Source organism: Bos indicus, chromosome 9 (assembly GCF_029378745.1).
Source record: "Bos indicus isolate NIAB-ARS_2022 breed Sahiwal x Tharparkar chromosome 9, NIAB-ARS_B.indTharparkar_mat_pri_1.0, whole genome shotgun sequence".
Classification (NCBI taxonomy): Eukaryota; Metazoa; Chordata; class Mammalia; order Artiodactyla; family Bovidae; genus Bos; species Bos indicus.
Window position 1 is genome coordinate 74,836,307 of NC_091768.1, and position 13,472 is coordinate 74,849,778.

The 13,472-nt window shown below is 37.0% G+C and overlaps 1 protein-coding gene across 2 annotated transcripts in view; it reads right to left on the minus strand.

Moving 5' to 3' along the window:
- MAP3K5 (mitogen-activated protein kinase kinase kinase 5) overlaps positions 1-13,472 on the minus strand; it is a 228,642-nt gene that overhangs the window by 91,925 nt on the left and 123,245 nt on the right. For both annotated transcript variants that reach the window (XM_019967491.2, XM_070796245.1), the window contains exons 8-9: positions 11,367-11,479; positions 1,053-1,212 (exon numbers count right to left, since the gene is read on the minus strand). In XM_019967491.2, the coding sequence (XP_019823050.2) occupies positions 1,053-1,212; positions 11,367-11,479 (273 nt within the window). The remainder of the gene's footprint in view (positions 1-1,052; positions 1,213-11,366; positions 11,480-13,472) is intronic.

A 13,472-nucleotide genomic window follows, 5' to 3' on the forward strand; every position in this document is an offset into this window, starting at 1 on the left:
CTCAAATGGTCCCTCTGATGACAAAACATCAGGGGCCTGAGTCCTGAGCTGCTTTGAGCCTTTCCTGATGTCACAGGTAAACTTTATTTTTCTTAAAGTATTTTTTATTGGAGTACAGTCGCTTTACAATATTGTGAAAGTTTCTGTTATACAGCAAAATGAATCAGCTACAGACACACAAATACTCCTCTTTTTTGGATTTCCTTCCCATTTAGGTTACCACAGAGCATTAAGTAGAGTTCTCTGTGCTATACAATAGGTTCTATTTCATCATCTGTTTTGTACACGGTATTAGTAGTGTTCATATGTCAATTCCAATCTCCCAATTTACCCCACTCCTTTTTCCCCGCTTGGTGTCCATATGTTTGTTCTCTACATCTCACAGTTAACCTTTAAAAATCTTTAAAGCTAATAGTCAATCATTACATGAGATGCATAATAAAATTAGCACTAAAAATAGTCTCAAATACAGATGGAATTTTGTTTTAATCTTTCCAGTTACCACATCCATAGTGATGAGACTTGGTTGCATCCCAAGAACTGTTTGAAATTAGAAAAACACACATAATATATGAAACATCTAAAAGTGTTAGGAAATTATAAGTAACAAAGAAGTGCAACTCAAGAATGAGAGTCCTAAGAGGGAGGTTAGATCATGAAGGAAACAGAGGGCACATGTTTGGAGCAGAGACTGGGAAGCTGAGATAGAAGCTTGTGAATCTGCTGATTAGAGCTGCACATGTAAAGTTGGAGGTGTGTGTATGATTCAAGTAGGAGATACTGGCCAACTTGGGCTAGTAGGTTGGTCAGTGTGATGGAAAGGCTAAGCTTGGTGGCCATCAGATATCACCTGTGTCTGAAGTCATCAGAACCTACAATCAATACATTTTGTTTATGAGCATCAATCACTTTTTCCTCTAGATTGTGCATTTCAGTCTCTAAGCAAATAAAATCATCTAGTTGTCAGTTCAACATATTTAACGATTTAGAAACAAGTGATAGGAGCTTTTATAAAAAAATAAATCTATAAACGCCTAACAGTTTACTATTACCATGCAGGTGTCTTCAGTTTAAAAAGCTTTTCAGATGCTTGAATGACTCTCAAGTGGTCATTGGCCAGGACACTGGCCCCCAGGAAAAATCCAACTTCCCAGTAGCTCTGGAGTTTTTCCAAGTTTCCCTTTTTACCAAGAAGACTACTTAGCTTCACCCCTAGAAGATGAATAGGAAAAAGAACGTTACAAACACACCACAGGCAGGCAGAGCTGACTTCTTTATTAAAAAGCAAGCTTTCATTCCTCCTTTCAGATTAAAATACCTTTGTTAAGTTTCTGATTCTTAAAAGGGCTTAAGTTCATTGTAAAAGAAAGAAAAAAAGACTAATCAGAAAGGTACACAGAAAAAACTGATAATTTCCCTTCAATTTGAAAACCTCCAAATAACTGCCAACTTCACATTGATGTACATCATTCCAGAATTATTATATATGTTTGTATTTGGGCTTCCTTGGTGGCTCAGTGGTAAAGAATCCACCTGCTGATGCAGGAGATGCACGTTCATCTATGGGTCAGAAGATTTCCTAGAGGAGGAAATGGAAACTCACCCCAGTATTCTTGCCTGGGAAACCCAATGGACAGAGAAGCCTGGTGGGCGACAAGGCATGGGTCACAAAAGAGTTGGTCACGACTTAGTGACTAAATAACAACAATAAATGATCTCAGGCTTAGAGAAGTTTCCTTGTTAATTTGTGTTTTGCATTCCTGTCTAGTGAAACAATATCTAATATTTATAACCGGCTGGTTATAAAATAGCTTTTAAAAAATCAAACTCAGAAATCTGATTCTAAGATTTCTTTCTTAAATTATGATTACCTTATCTCCAAGGAAGATCCTCTCGAGAAGGGAATGGCTACCCACTCCAGCATTCTTGCCTGGAGAATTCCACGGACAGAGAAGCCTGGCAGGCTACAGTCCACGGGGTCACAAAGTATCAGACGTGACTGAATGACTAACATTAGCTTCTTAAAAGCACTTTAAACAGGACATAGCCTCTTACTGTTTCCATGTTCACTGAATTAAATAGAATCTTTTATATTTTCGGAGAGTCATGAATTTACCTTTTTTTTAAAATTATGCTTTAATGAAACAAAACAACCTTTAAAAAACGTTATGCTGTTTTTTATTATATAATTCCACTTAAGCCATGAGTATTTTAGGAAAAAGTCCATTTGGGACTTCACATTTTGTGATGATAATTTAAAAAGAGAACAGCTTTGCCACCTTAAAATTTCATGAGATGAAAAAAAACTGCACATGTATGCAACAACATCTATGATATCCTACCTGGACAGAAAAAATACAACAAATATAAATGGAAGAAGAAAGTGTAGGGGGGAAATTAGATACTAAAAATGTGTGTCTCTGTCAACCTCAGTTGAATATGAATATTTCTTTTTTTTTGTTTCATACTTTCAGAACAATGAATGTAGGACTAAGGTAGCATCGGACCATTTAAACATTTAAACAGGGACTATGAAAGTGTTTAACAGTAAAATAATATTAGTTTTAAAATTAAAATGTAGATTTATTCTTGCATGCCAGAAGTTCACTCTATGAGGGTCATCTTAACTTTGGCCTTAGCATAATTTGGTAAAATGATGCAACTCTGAATCATTCAGCATTTGGATAAAATGTATTTCTTGTTTAATGGCAAATAGTATTTTAGTATACAGATGGGTCATGGTTTATTTACCCAAATGAAGATGGTAGCTGCTTTTTATCACTATAAATATTCTTGTACACATAGCTTTGTGCACTTGTTCAATTATTTCTTTGTAATAAAATCCTCAACGTGGACTTGCTGGGGACAGAGATATGCTCATTTTAGTGTTGATATTATGGTAGTGGGCTTCCCAGGTGGTGAGTGGTAAAGAATCTGCCAGCCAATGCAGGAGACACAAGATATGTGGGTTTGATCCCTGGGTGGGGACTATCCTTTGGAATAGGAAATGGCAACCCACTCCAGTATTATTGCCTGGAAAATTCCATGGACAGAGGAGCCTTGTGGGTAACAGTCCATGGGGTCGAAAAGAGTTGGACATGACTGAGTGGCTGAGCACACATTATGGGTAATATTACGTCCTTTCATCTTTGCCAATGTAATGGAGAACAAAAGGAAACATGCTTTTTTTTAAAGCTTTGAGATTGACTGTCTTTATATGTTTATATATCTTTTATGAATTAGCATTTATGGTCTTTCCACATGATGTATGAAACCTGTTTCTACAGGAGATAGTAATCTTTTAAGTTTGGAGTTAAGAATATGGCTCTAATTTTTTATATTTAGGATCCCTTTCTCCCCAAGCCCCCTCCACCTACCCATCCAAGGAATAGAGGAATAAATATCTTAGTACATGATATTTGTTCCATAATTAGGATTATTTCCATGGGATAGAGTCTCAGAGGTAGTGTTATGCTTGGTCCCAGGCTATAGCACTTTTAAGGTTTTTGATTGCTAGGACCAAATTATTAAAGCACTATTGCTGATGGATGATTCTATCTTTTTACCAAGTCCTTACTATCTGGCTATTTTTCACTATTTAAAAAATTTTGGCAAAATTTATAAGCAATTAACAGCATGTCATTGCTGTTTTAAATACCAGTTCTTTGATTCAATCATCTGTTTAGGCAATTTAAATGTTGACAATGTTCTAATTAGAACTGGTTGACTTCTAAGAATTGAAGATTTTTTAATAGTTTAGTTTCTATCATAGTTTTTATATTTTGCAGGAGCTGTTTTAACAGAGAAAGGTATGACATTTTTATTGAACACTCATTATATGCCTAGCTCTAGCATGGCACACTGAAAAGGTAACTCTTTTCAACCCATACAACAACACAAATTAGAGATATCAAGGGAATATTTCCTGCAAAGATGGGCACAATAAAGGACAGAAATGGTATGGACCTGACAGAAGCAGAAGATATTAAGAACAGGTGGCAAGAATATACAAAACCAGACAGAAAAGGTCTTAATGACCCAGATAACCACGATGGTGTGATCACTCACTTAGAAGCAGACATCCTGGAGTGTGAAGTCAGGTGGACCTTAGGAAGAGTCACTATGAACAAAGCTAGTGGAGGTGATGGAATTCCAGCTGAGCTATTTCAAATCCTAAAAGATGATGCTGTGACAGTGCTGCACTCAATATGCCAGCAAATTTGGAAAACTCAGCAGTGGCCACAGGACTGGAAAAGGTCAGTTTTCATTCCAATCCCAAAGAAAGGCAATGCCAAAGAATGCTCAAACTACCACACAATTGCACTCATTTCACACTCTAGGAAGGTAATGCTCAAAATTCCCCAAGCTAGGCTTCAACAGTAAATGAACCAAGAACTTTCAGATGTTCAAGCTGGATTTAGAAAAGGCAGACAAACCAGAGAATAAGTTGCCAACATCTGTTGGATCATAGAAAAAGCAAGGGAATTCCAGAAAAACATTTACTTCTGCCTCATTGACTATGCTAAAGCCTTTGACTGTGTGGATCACAATAAACTGGAAAATCCTTAGAGATGGGAATACCAAACCACCTTACCTGCTATCTCAGAAACCTGTATCCAGGTCAAGAAGCAACAGTTAGAACCAGATATGGAATAATGGACTAGCTCAAAATTGGGAAAGGAGTACATCAAGGCTGTATATTGTCACCCTGTTTATTTAACTTATATGCAGAGTACCTCAAGGGAAATGCTGAGATGGATGAATCACAAGCTGAACTCAAGATTGCCGGGAGAAATATCAATAACCTCAGGTATGCAGATGATACTACCCTAATGGCAGAAAGCAAAGAGGAACTAAAGAGCCTCTTGATGAAAGAGAAAGAGGAGAGTGAAAAAGCTGGCTTAAAGCTCAACATTCAAAAACCGAAGGTCATGGCATCCAGTCCCATCACTTCATGGCAAATAGATGGGGAAACAATGGAAACAGTGTCAGACTTTATTTTCTTGGGCTCCAAAATCACTGTGGATGGTGACCGCAGTCATGAAATTAAAAAACACTTGCTCCTTGGAAGAAGCTATGACAAACCTAGACAATGTATTAAAAGCAGGGACACTACTTTGCTGACAAACGTTTGTATAGTCAAAGCTACGGTTCTTCCAGTAGTCGTGTATGGATATGAGAATTGGACCATAAAGAAGGCTGAGCATGGAAGAACTGATGCTTTTGAACTGTGGTGTTGGAGAAGACTCTTGAGAGTCCCTTGGACTGCAAGGAGATCCAACCAATCCATCCTAAAGGATATCAATCCTGAATATTCATAGGAAGGACTGATGCTGAAGCTGAAGCTCCAATACTTCAGCCACGTGATGGGAAGAACCAATTCATTAGAAAAGACCCTGATGCTGGGAAAGATTGAAGGCAGGAGGAGAAGGGGATGACAGAGGATGAGATGGTTGGATGGTATCACCGACTCAATGGACATGAGTTTGAGCAAGCTCTGGGAGATGGTGAAGGACAGGGAAGCCTGGCATGCTGTAGTCGATAGGGTCACAAAGAGTCAGACTCAACAGAACGACTGAAAAGCAAAACCACCACAATCAAAGATTAGTCCCTTTGGCAATAATGGAAAGAAAAAAATGCCGAGAGATGTTAAGCAACTTGTTGAAGGTCGCACAGCCCCGGTGGAGGTTAGATTGTTACCAGCTTAACTTTCCATTGTGATGAATTCCAAGCATACATCAAAGTAGAAAAATGCTACAATGATCACATTTTCAACAACTGCTAACATTTTGCTATTGCTTCATCTCCCTGAATACTTTGACTGAACCATTTCAGATAAAATTACAGATTTCACCCTTAAATATTGTGTCATAGTATAAAAATTCTCCTACACATTCTCCTTGATCATTTTTTTGAACACTTGTCAGCAACTGAACAACAAGGGCATCTGACCTCTGCCTCTGTGGAGACTGAACCCTGGCTGCTGAGCTTCAACACCCCCTGAGGGCAATTCAGGGTGGAGAATGAGGCACTCTGTGCTCCAGGGAAACTGGTGGAACAGGTCTTTAGATGGTTAGATATTTTTAGTAACTGATTTCATGTTCCCAAATCCTTGGTGGTGGCCATTTAGTCGTGTCTGACTCCTGCGACCCCATGGACTATAGCCCTCTGGGTTCCTCTGTTCACGTGATTCTCCAGGCAAGAATACTGGAGTGGGTTTCATTTCCTTCTCCAGGGGATCTTCCCAACCCAGGAATCGAACCCGAATCTCCTGCATTGTAGGCAGATTCTTTACTCACTGAGCTACACGGGAAGCCGCATTTGATTATTGCACCTAATAAAAATAATAATTCTCTCATATTATTTAATATCTCATCCTGATTCAAATTCCCCGACCGTTCCCCAAATTTCTTTGGCCACCTGATGCAAAGAACTGATTCACTGGAAAAGACTCTGATGCTGGGAAAGATTGAAGGCAGGAAGAGAAGGGGACGACAGAGGATGAGATGGTTGGGTGGCATCACTGATGCGATGGACGTGAGTTTGAGCAAGTTCTGGGAGTTGGTGATGAACAGGGAAGCCTGGAGTGCTGTAGTCCATGGGGTTGCAAAGAGTCAGACACGACTGAGCGACTGAACTGAATAGCTTTTTGTTGTTGTTCTCTTTGTTTTTTCAAACGGGAATCCAAACGGGAATCATTAATTGCATTTTTTAAAAATGTCTCTAATGAGCTGACTCATTTGAAAAGACCCTAATGCTGGGAAAGATTGAGAGCAGGGAGAGAAGGGGACGACAGAGGATGAGATGGTTGAATGGCATCACCGACTCAATGGACATGGGTTTGGGTGGACTCAGGGAGTTGGTGATGGACAGGGAGGTCTGGCGTGCTGTGGTTCATGGGGTCACAAAGAGTCGGACATGACTGAGCAACTGAACTGAACTGAAATATCTTTTAAGCTAACCAATCCACCCACACTTTTCTCCATGACGTTGACTTTTTGAAGAGACCAGGCAGGGAGTCCTGTAGAATGTTTTGACCTTCTGGATCTGGCTGATAGCATTTCTTGGTGTTGTCTGACTTATTTCTCTATCCAACTGTGATTCTATTAACTGACTGTTAAATCTTAAGGCTTGGGTTAAACATTTTTGGTGAGACTATTTCACAGGACTGAGGGGAGGAGGAGAAGGGAGTGAGAGAGGATGAGACTGTTGTATGGCATTATTGATACAATGGACATGAGTTTGAGCAAACTCCGGGAGAGAGTGAAGGACAGGGAAGCCTGGCATGTAGCAGTCCATGGAGTCGCAAAGAGTCGGACATGCCTGGGCGACTGAACAATGTTTCACAGGAGATGCCGCTTATTTCACGTTCTCTGTATCAGCTGGCAAAAGTCCAGCCATCAAGCCATGCTGGGTGGATCACTGACAGCTGGACGCCTGGAGGGGATATATACAATGAATTGTATGGGTGCATTGTTTCTTTGTGATTGGTAAGCAATTTGCTGGTGAGCTTGGGTTTCATGTAAATATGGCAAATGAAAATTAAAAAAAAATAAACATCCTAATGGTGTTAGTTCTAATCGATGATCCTGGTCAGAATCATTATCTTAGCATCACTATCATTATCAGTTTCATCAGTCCTTCTACTTTATCAGCTAGCATTCTTCCGAAGAATACATTCTTAAAAACATACAGTTAGTATGTAGCATATCTTAAGAAGAGCTTTACCTCCTCAACTGGATGATCTAGGCTCTACTCAATCAGGTCTGACTCTGAGACCCCATGGACTGTAGTCCACCAAGCTCCTCTGTCCATGGGATTCTCCAGGCAAGAATACTGGAGTGGGTTGCCATTTCCTTCTCCAGGGATGAACTATAGTATCCCTTTAAAAGGAAGGGAAAGTATTGTACTTTGCTCCCTGTAATTTCAAATTTTCTGAGAATTTGGTCACCTCCATTGACAGCAAATGAGTTGTTTTGTGGTTGGTGATGGATTTTATTTTTGTTTTGATTTCTTTTTCTTGATTATCTTTTAAGAGTCATGGATTTTTATATTCAGTAACACAAATTTTATTTTTATGGCTCCCTGAAAATAAGATTCAAATAGTGGTTTGTCTCAATTCCAATCACACTGTTCTCTTATTACATCATCATCTCATAAAGTGTCTCATGGTTGAAAATTCCACAGAACACGGGAGAAACATCTTTTATTTAACTAAAGCTTATTAATTTTAAGTCTTGTGAAGCTGAAAAAAGGATAAAGATAAAAGATGCGGTTGTTTCCAAATCCTAGTTCTAAGCAGTACAAACACCAAAGATTATTCAAAAACTGGGATATTGAAAACACAGATCATGAAACAATTAGCCATAACCTCAAACAAACACACAACTAGAATTAACAGTCTTTGGTTAACAGATGATAACAGTTAAGAATTATTCTTAACATTAGAATTCTTAAACTTAAGATAATATGTTTGAAAAGCTTCAGGCTTAATAATCATCTTATGACATCTTAATTTTCATTGTTTACCCTTTATAAATAAATTTCAAAATACATCTAAAGAAAAGATTTCATAAAGAAAAATGAATACTATCAGAACACAAGAACTGAGTTATGATTTTAAAAAGAATGCAACTATATATCTTTAAAATATCTCAAATATGTTGTTAATTAGTAAGTTAATTACTTTAATTAATACAATTATTATGTTAAAATATTCATTTAATCAACCTGTTTTTCTCTGAAAATCCCTTTAATCCTATTTTACCATATAAACATTAATTTTAGGTCAACCTATACTTCTTAGCATAATTTATGAGTAGAATCTAAGTTAGTGAGCTTTAACTGCCTTTTAGTATCATCATTGTTTAGTCTTTAAGTTGTGTCTGCCTCTTTTGCAACCCCATGGACTTTAGCCCTTCAGACTCTTCCGTCTGTGGGATTTCCCAGGCAAGAATACTGGAGTGAGATGCCATTTCGTTCTCCAGAGGATGACCCAAGGATAGAACCCATGTCTCCTGCATTGGCAGGCGGATTCTTTACCACTGAGCCACCTGGGAATCCCCTTTCAGTTATTTAAGGACATACATTTTCCAGTGTATATCACAGTATTTTAGAAGCCTAAAATTTAGCTTTTATGGGAACTAAAAATTCATTGTCAAGTCATATTTTAAGTCTGTGTAAGTTTTGCAATTTCCAAATTAAAAATTCAACTTCATATGCTTTCAAATGCTTGTTCAACGTGTATTATGAATGAGCTCTTCCTGGAAAAAGTTGAAGTGTGTTTCCTTTACAAAATTCCATTAATCACGGTTCCTCAAACCTCAGAGTGCTGATCATCCTTTTTTCCCCTCCAGTTCTTCAAAGACATAATTGACAGAACATTGTGTAATTTTAAGATGTGCAGCGTGTTGATCTGATACACTTGTATCTGGCAAAATGATCACTATAGCATTAGCTAACACCTCCATCATGTCATATAATTTCCATTTGTTTTTGTAGTGAGAACATTTAAGATCTACTCCCTTAGAAGAGTGCTGATCATCTTAACCTACATTTAACTTAAAAAAGAGAATTTAGAACAGGTACATTTCAAACCACTATGTTACTGCTCTACCTACACATGCAAATCAATGCCAGTTTCTGTAAAGATATGGAGGCTTCAACTTCAAGTTCAAGAACAGAGTAATGCAAGTCATTTTAGATCACTAATACAGCGACCCCATGGTCTGCAGAGCACCAGGCTCCTCTGTCCATGGGATTTTCCGGGCAAGGATACTGGAGTGGGTTGCCATTTCCTTCTCCAGGGGATCTTCCCAACCCAGGGATTGAACTCAGTCTCCTGCATTGCAGGCAGATTCTTTACCAACTGAGCTACCAGGGAAGCTCAATACATCGGATCAGTATAGAGTTTTAAAAATAACTTTAGATGGAGAATTTTATTATGATGATAATTTCTGAAAAGTACACATTGCAGTGTATTTTTTCTGATTTCATTTTCCAGCTTAAAAAAAAATGAATTCAAATAAAACTCTGTGCATTGAATACCACTGCAATCCAGCAGCGACAAACACTGTATCATTCTTTTAGTCTGGGCTTTTAAAAAGAATTTAATACTCATACTTTACTTGCCTTCAAAGATTTCCCAGAATATACATATGGTTATTTAATTAGCCCTTCCCAAATAGTGTAAAAAAACACCCAGGGCTCACTTTTTCTTTATGAAAGATTAAAAACATTGTCCAGTTAGAAATCTTAAAGGAAAAGTTTTGTCTACATATAATTCACAGCTTCACTAAGATCAATTTTTTTTCCTCTACAAAAACCATGGAAAAACATTTCTGTCTGTAGTAAAAACTCCTATGAGAGTTGGAAAGCTTCTCTGCAAAAAGACAGTTCAACATTCAAGAGATAGAAAATTTGACTACCTTACACAGTATTCAGTATCTAGAACCTTAAAAATGTTATCAAAGCAAGAACTAAGGAAATCATACAAAAGTTATTCACTTAAGATGTCCTAATCTTTAAAAATTCCAAAGAGGGGTCAGCATGTAAGACAATGTCCACTGATAAAAGGGACAAAAGCACATTCTATCAATGGCTACAATTCAGAGATGGTCTCTGAGGAGACCAGTCACTGCCAAGACTCCATCTGCTTGACCTGCTGTTCTAGGGTCTTGGGAGGCTCTACCAGAAACAATGCTGAAGTCATAGGGCAGGTGTGCCTGAGAAACAGAAACAGGGAGTATCAGAAGTCTTTCTTTCCCTTTTTTTTTTTCAGCACCAGGAAAACAAAATTAACCTAAAATAGGAAACTTTCCTGATGTTTCATAGAATACTACCTTATTCGGGAGTTGTGGGCTAAATGCAAAGCCCCTATTTCTAATATGAGTTTGAGAAGGAATGGGCTTCCCTGGAGGCTCAGCAGGTAAAGACTGTCTGCCTACAGTGCAGGAGACCCGGGTTGGATCCCTGGCTCTGGAAAACCCCCTGGAGAAGGAAATGGCAGTGCACTCCAATATTCTTATCTGGAGAATCCCATGGATAGAAGAGCCTGGCGGGCTACAGTACATGTGGTCGCCAAGAGTTGGACAGGACTAAAGACTAACACACACACACTGAGAGAGAATAAAAAAATATCAACTAGGGGATTTTTAGAATCAGATGAAATAAATTAAAAATCTAATTACATCCCAATATCAAGATTCTGCACAATAGCATGAAACATTAAATAAGGAGATATAATTTTTTTTTCAGGAAGTCAGATGAGACAGAAAGCAAAGGAACTATCTATGAAAGACCCTTTTTTTTTGCACTGAGTTGGATCCACTTTTTTGATTCCATGTAAAACATCAAGCTGTAATTACCAACTTTTCGGAGCTCAAAGGAAGATTCAAACTGGTGCCCAGATGCCAGGAGGAGGACCGCATAATTAATTCCTGACTGTAGTGTTGGCTCTGATTCAAATGCCTTTTTGAACCTATAAAAAAAAAATAAACCCACAAATGTACAAGTTTACTTTCTCAATCATGAAACTCTGAGTTTGCAATAGCCTCTGTTTGCATAACTCCAAGGCCTGAGCAAGTAAAAATATTCCACTGGCCTTCACCCCAGAATCTAGTGTGCTATTAGGATTTAATGCTTAAGTAACTGCACACCCTCACCCTCAGCAACATGGCATTCCCCCTACTTAACTCAGCCTCACCATAGCAGCCCCAGTCTTTAAAAAAATCCACTCTTCAACAGTCTTCCAGAAATGTGAGAGAATGTATGTGCGTGTGTGAGCATTTATAAAAAGTGAAAATTTAAAGATAAGAACCCTGTGCATATTTGTTAAGTGGTTTTTTGAAAAGTTTTATAAGTAAACAAAGTAAAAACAATACACAAAGCAATCAGGAATATTATCTACATAACATACTGAAACAATCATTTTTGTATGAGTGATATAAAAATACAATAAAGAATGTCTATTGCAATAAGAAATTAGGAATAAAGAGATGGTGCTTGTGCATACTAGTTTTTGCTCAAAGAGAATGAGAACCATTTTCTGGATGTGCATGAATCTATCTACCTTTAAAAATGCTTCAACATTTGAAAAGTCTTCAGTGCTTATACATCCACTGTATTTTCAAGGTAACACTTCATAGGTTCTGTTCAAGGGTCCCCTCATATACATCATTTAACAGGCAATAATACTCAATATTATTTCATTTAAGAGCACAAAGTAGAACAAAATTAATATAAATGGCCTAGTAACTAATAAAAACTGAGACAAACATGAAAAATGAAATCTCTACTTTAAAAAACCAGATTGAGAAAAATATAGACTAAATACCTAGTGAATAAACATTTAATGATACAGTAAAGAGATACTTACGGAAAAACATTAGAATTCTAGGATAAGAGCATTTTTATTAAAATCATTAACTGAAAATGAAAGATGGGAATTGCAAAAATGGCAGTGGGCACAATGGTGTACATTAGAGTACATTCTTGGCTATTATACATACTTGAAATTTTCTGTACTTTAAAATGGTAAGGTAAACTTGAAAAGGATAAGTACATATTTTCTGAATATTGAGAATCGTGTGCCCTTTTAAGGGTCTTACTTTTTAATCAGGAAAAGTATCTCTGAGAAGAAACAAAACTCAAACAAGTACTAGTTGGCTTGAACAGTTTTGCATGTGGAATAAGAAAAAAATATTTTTAACTGCATCACTGCTGATGATTAAGAAGAATTCCTTTTCTCTCCAGAAGTACAGGAGTTTACCAAATCTAAAATGGAAAAACCATGTAACCCAGATTGCTGATATCCAAAGCAGGTCATATCAAGGAAAGACATGATTTATAAGTTTTAGACTCATACAAAATCCAAAGGTCTTTGTGTTTTCTCAGAGGCAAGTAGAAAGTCCAAATAAAAAAGACATAGGAGAAGAAAGGAGTTAATACCTTTCTTTCTACCAGTAATTTATACTTTCTACCAATTCATATCAATATATGAAATATCTTTCAACAAATAAATTTTTCATTTTTACTGAAAGAAAAAATTATGGAAAAATTCTCTTAATATATTCAAAGGAAGATCCGAAAAGCAAGATAACCCTAAATCAATCAGTAAATACTGATAAGTATTTCCTATGTGCCAAACTAACCAAACTGAAAAAATTAAATGGGCTTATATCTGTTTTTCTGTTACCATAAACGATACAATTTAAAATATTTTAAGCAAAATATAGATGCCAATAAATTAATAAGTTATATTTTTTATGGCTCAGAACACTTCATAATAAGAAGCATATTGAGGAGAAAGTCTTAAGGAAGTAGGAATTCTCACACATTGAAAAGTAAATTAATACACTATTTCTTGGCATAAATTTGCCAATATTTATCAAAAATTGTAAAATGTCAAAAAAAAGTAATGCATACCTATTGACACAATATTTCCATATCTATGGATTTACACTAAGAAAAAG